Source organism: Rhea americana, unplaced genomic scaffold, assembly GCF_003343005.1.
Source record: "Rhea americana isolate MKP2758 unplaced genomic scaffold, rheAme1 scaffold_41, whole genome shotgun sequence".
NCBI lineage: Eukaryota > Metazoa > Chordata > Aves > Rheiformes > Rheidae > Rhea > Rhea americana.
The window spans coordinates 5,847,223-5,850,630 of record NW_028186546.1 but is presented as its reverse complement, the minus strand read 5'-3'; the positions used below and the strand labels follow the sequence as shown (position 1 = coordinate 5,850,630).

At 37.2% G+C, this 3,408-nt stretch overlaps 1 protein-coding gene across 3 annotated transcripts in view; it reads right to left on the bottom strand.

The window, feature by feature from the left end:
* The window catches only part of MAEA (macrophage erythroblast attacher, E3 ubiquitin ligase), a 52,685-nt gene that overhangs the window by 33,176 nt on the left and 16,101 nt on the right, over positions 1-3,408 (bottom strand). For all 3 annotated transcript variants that reach the window (XM_085314718.1, XM_085314714.1, XM_085314715.1), the window contains exon 2: positions 1,379-1,561. In XM_085314718.1, the coding sequence (XP_085170844.1) occupies positions 1,379-1,486 (108 nt within the window). In that variant the 5' untranslated portion in view covers positions 1,487-1,561. The remainder of the gene's footprint in view (positions 1-1,378; positions 1,562-3,408) is intronic.

The following is a 3,408-nucleotide window of genomic DNA, read 5'->3' as shown; positions in this document are numbered from 1 at the left end:
CTTTCTGAGCAGCTGTAAGACTCCCCACAGTCTTTCAGGCAGCCAGAAACAAATGAGCAATTACTAAAAATGGAGCTTTGCACCAAAAACATTTAACAGTACCTTCAGACACACCCCTGCAGTCAGAAAAGATTTAGCAAGTAAATAACTTGCTCCTCCACATCATTATTATATATCTACAAGCAAAATCTTATAACATCTCTTTCAGAAAGAGTAGGTTTTTTTTTTTTTTTTTGTAAATAACAGACAAGTGAAGAAAACACCTGTTTCAGGACCTCCAAGGCTCACTAAGCAAAGATGAAACCAACAATTAGATTTGAGACTTTCTTGTAGATCAGCTTTTCAACACTTGGCTAACCTGCACAGGCAGAAAACCCCAAATCAACACACACGACAGTGTTCTTTTCATGCTATTAATCTCCAAGATATTTTGATGCTTGACGTAAGTCTCCTTTTCAGGTTTACATCTATTTGTTATTTAAGTTTTAATGAAATAGCTCTGCTCCTACTTGTTTTATTTTCAGGTAACTGCTCTAAAGCAGAGCACAAAAGCTATTTCCACTCTGCTGCAAGATTTCTGTTTCAAAAAAGTGTGCTGACGAGTCCAAAGGTTGAGTAATATTTCCATCCAAAATAAGAATGGCTTACCCTATATAGTATGTTTAATTCATTGTTAGAAAACCATCAACACAAGTGTGACAAGGACCTGAAAGTCTGGCTACATTCCAGGCAAGTGCAGAAGCTTACAGCTAGAACAACTCTTGCTAAGCTTTGTTTAAATGCTTTTAGTAACATTCCCTAGGAACCTTCAAACCTGCAAGTTTGGTATTTACAAAGAGCGTTCAAACAACAATCCAGGACAACTTCTGCAAAGAAATCTCAACACTACATACAACAGCTCCACCGGAGTTGCACATTTTCCAAACTCATCTTATCTCAACACTGCATACAACAGCTCCACTGAAGTTGCACATTTTCCATACTCATCTTCTACCCAGCTTCCCTCCTGAAGCAATCAATTAACTGTACAAAAAAACCTTTCCATTAGCCAATGAGAAATTGATACAAAACAATTGATTTTGCTGCTGTTTCTCATCTTGGGTAGAGAAATCTCTTTTCAGAGTGGTAAGTGTATATTAATTCTACCACCCAACTGGGATTCGTTGTAGTTAGTCATGGAATACTAAGTCAAATTTCATAAACATAGTGAAGCAAGATACTGGACATTTTGATATTTTACTATGCATTCTAAGGCCTTTATTTATAATGCCTTTAATACCTGCACTGTGAAAGGAAAACCAAAGTGAACRACATCGCAGAAGACTACTACTGTTCACTTTGCAAAGACAAAGTGATCATGAGGTAGACCACCACCTACCTTTCTTTTCAGAACGCTGAGTTTTTCTACTACTCCATCCAGGAGACTAACAACTGAATCCACAGCAGGACAACTGCTCAGCGTCTTCTCCAGCTCTGCAACCACCATCGTTACGTGGCTTGTCTCTCGGTCAATGTTTTTCTGTGCAGCTCGAAACCGTTTGTTCAGTGTTTCATATGGCACCTAATGAGCAATATCAGGTTGTTAGAATTTGTATGTTAAAAAGAAACACACAAATAAAAATAATAAAAAAGCATATACAAAAAGATTTAGGTATTCTTGAGCATAAGACAACTCATTTTATTTGACGCAGTTAGAAGAAGGTTTCTTAACGGTAGATTCCCGAAACCTAGGTTTCRGGACAGTAGATGTCAATAGTTGAATGTTAGTTCTCACATCAAAGCCCTTCTTTAAACTCTCTCAGCAAGCTGGTTACACTTCAAAAGACTATGACTAAACAGCAACAGCAAATAAAAGCTTGGTAGATTCTTTTCTGACACCAACTTCACCTATTGTCCTTTGACAGTAGCAATTCTTGACCACTAATGGGGCAGATCAGGGAGAACAGAAAGCAAGGATAAATGTGCATCTAAAAAGGAAAGCTAAAAATTAATTATAAATAAGATATCATCCTTCAGAACACAACCTTTTAAGTAGACATTTGTTTTCTTCAGGAGTTAAAAGAAAACAAAAGAAAAAGAACAAAAGAAAAGTTATGTTTGAGAAGTCACGTAGTACCCATACACAGTACTCCAACAGCTCTTAATAAAAAAAAAAAAAGAGGTATCCACTTGCTTCTTTCCACGAAGGACTAATATTAAAATTAGCTCTATTATTACTATAGTGCCAAGAGACGCTCCAGGTAAGTAAGTTTTCTTTTAGTGAAAAGTCTACACAGCGTGACCTTAACAGTTTGTTAAATTCCTCTAACACTCCATTCCTTGGCTTAGAGCCTGCCTGGTGTTGGAGGTCTCCTGTCCTCCTACTTGTCCCRTCCCTTCATGAATCAGCCATATCAAAACTGGCATTGACAGACACTGAAAACACCAAGATGAGAGCAGTCCAGAGCCTGATCAAATTTAAGGGTATTAAGTGGGTTAAAGAAACTTACAGTAAATGTTAAACTGCTCCCATGATGTTACTTCCACTACAAAGACAGCTTAGAGTAATTTAAATAAGAAATTCTATTATTTCAGAGCTCCACTGGTAACAGGAATGTTAGAACTAAAAACATTCCAGTGTAGCTATGAAGATGAGATATAAGGCATGTAGTTTATCTATGTATTTTGTCTTGAAACAATCCACGAGAMATTTTTCAGTAGCTATGACAGTCTTGATAGCTAAATCACATCTTTGATCAACAGAAAAGCAAACAACCAGATTTCATGTATTGATGTAAACCAGGAAACTTACCACTGTGCTGCATTCGATACACACCCACACACATATATTATATATACACACACATTGTGTGTGTATATATACATATATATATACACACACACACACACACTCACACACATCTCCCTACTCTCCTTTTGGGCTCCAGAAGGCAGGAGGTTACTACACAACCATTGCAATTGATAGCCAGCGATGCACTGAGAACTCGTCTAGGTTTAGAACGAGGAAGATGAGACAGAGTCTTTGCTTTCCAATACTTTCCATAGCCCACAATAGGTTATTCTTATTTGCAGTAGAAACATAACACGAGGCTATTCCTGATATGACATGAAAGGGCTTTTCTTCYACCCAGAGGAAATACATAATACATAGACAGCATATTAAATGTTTTTTGGCATCTCAAACTAAGATGAGAAAAGACAGAACAAGTCTTTACCTCAAGAAATATCAAGCTAAAACATTTTTCCCTTACCCATCCTTCCCTCAAATCCCAACACCACAAAACCCCAAGAAACAGAAACCACAAAAATACAACATGCTTAGTTTGAGGAGGCTTGAACAACCCGATTAGTTAAGTGCTTATATAAGCCCCTTTTATTCTATGTTTGGTTCTCATTTTCCGTCTCTAT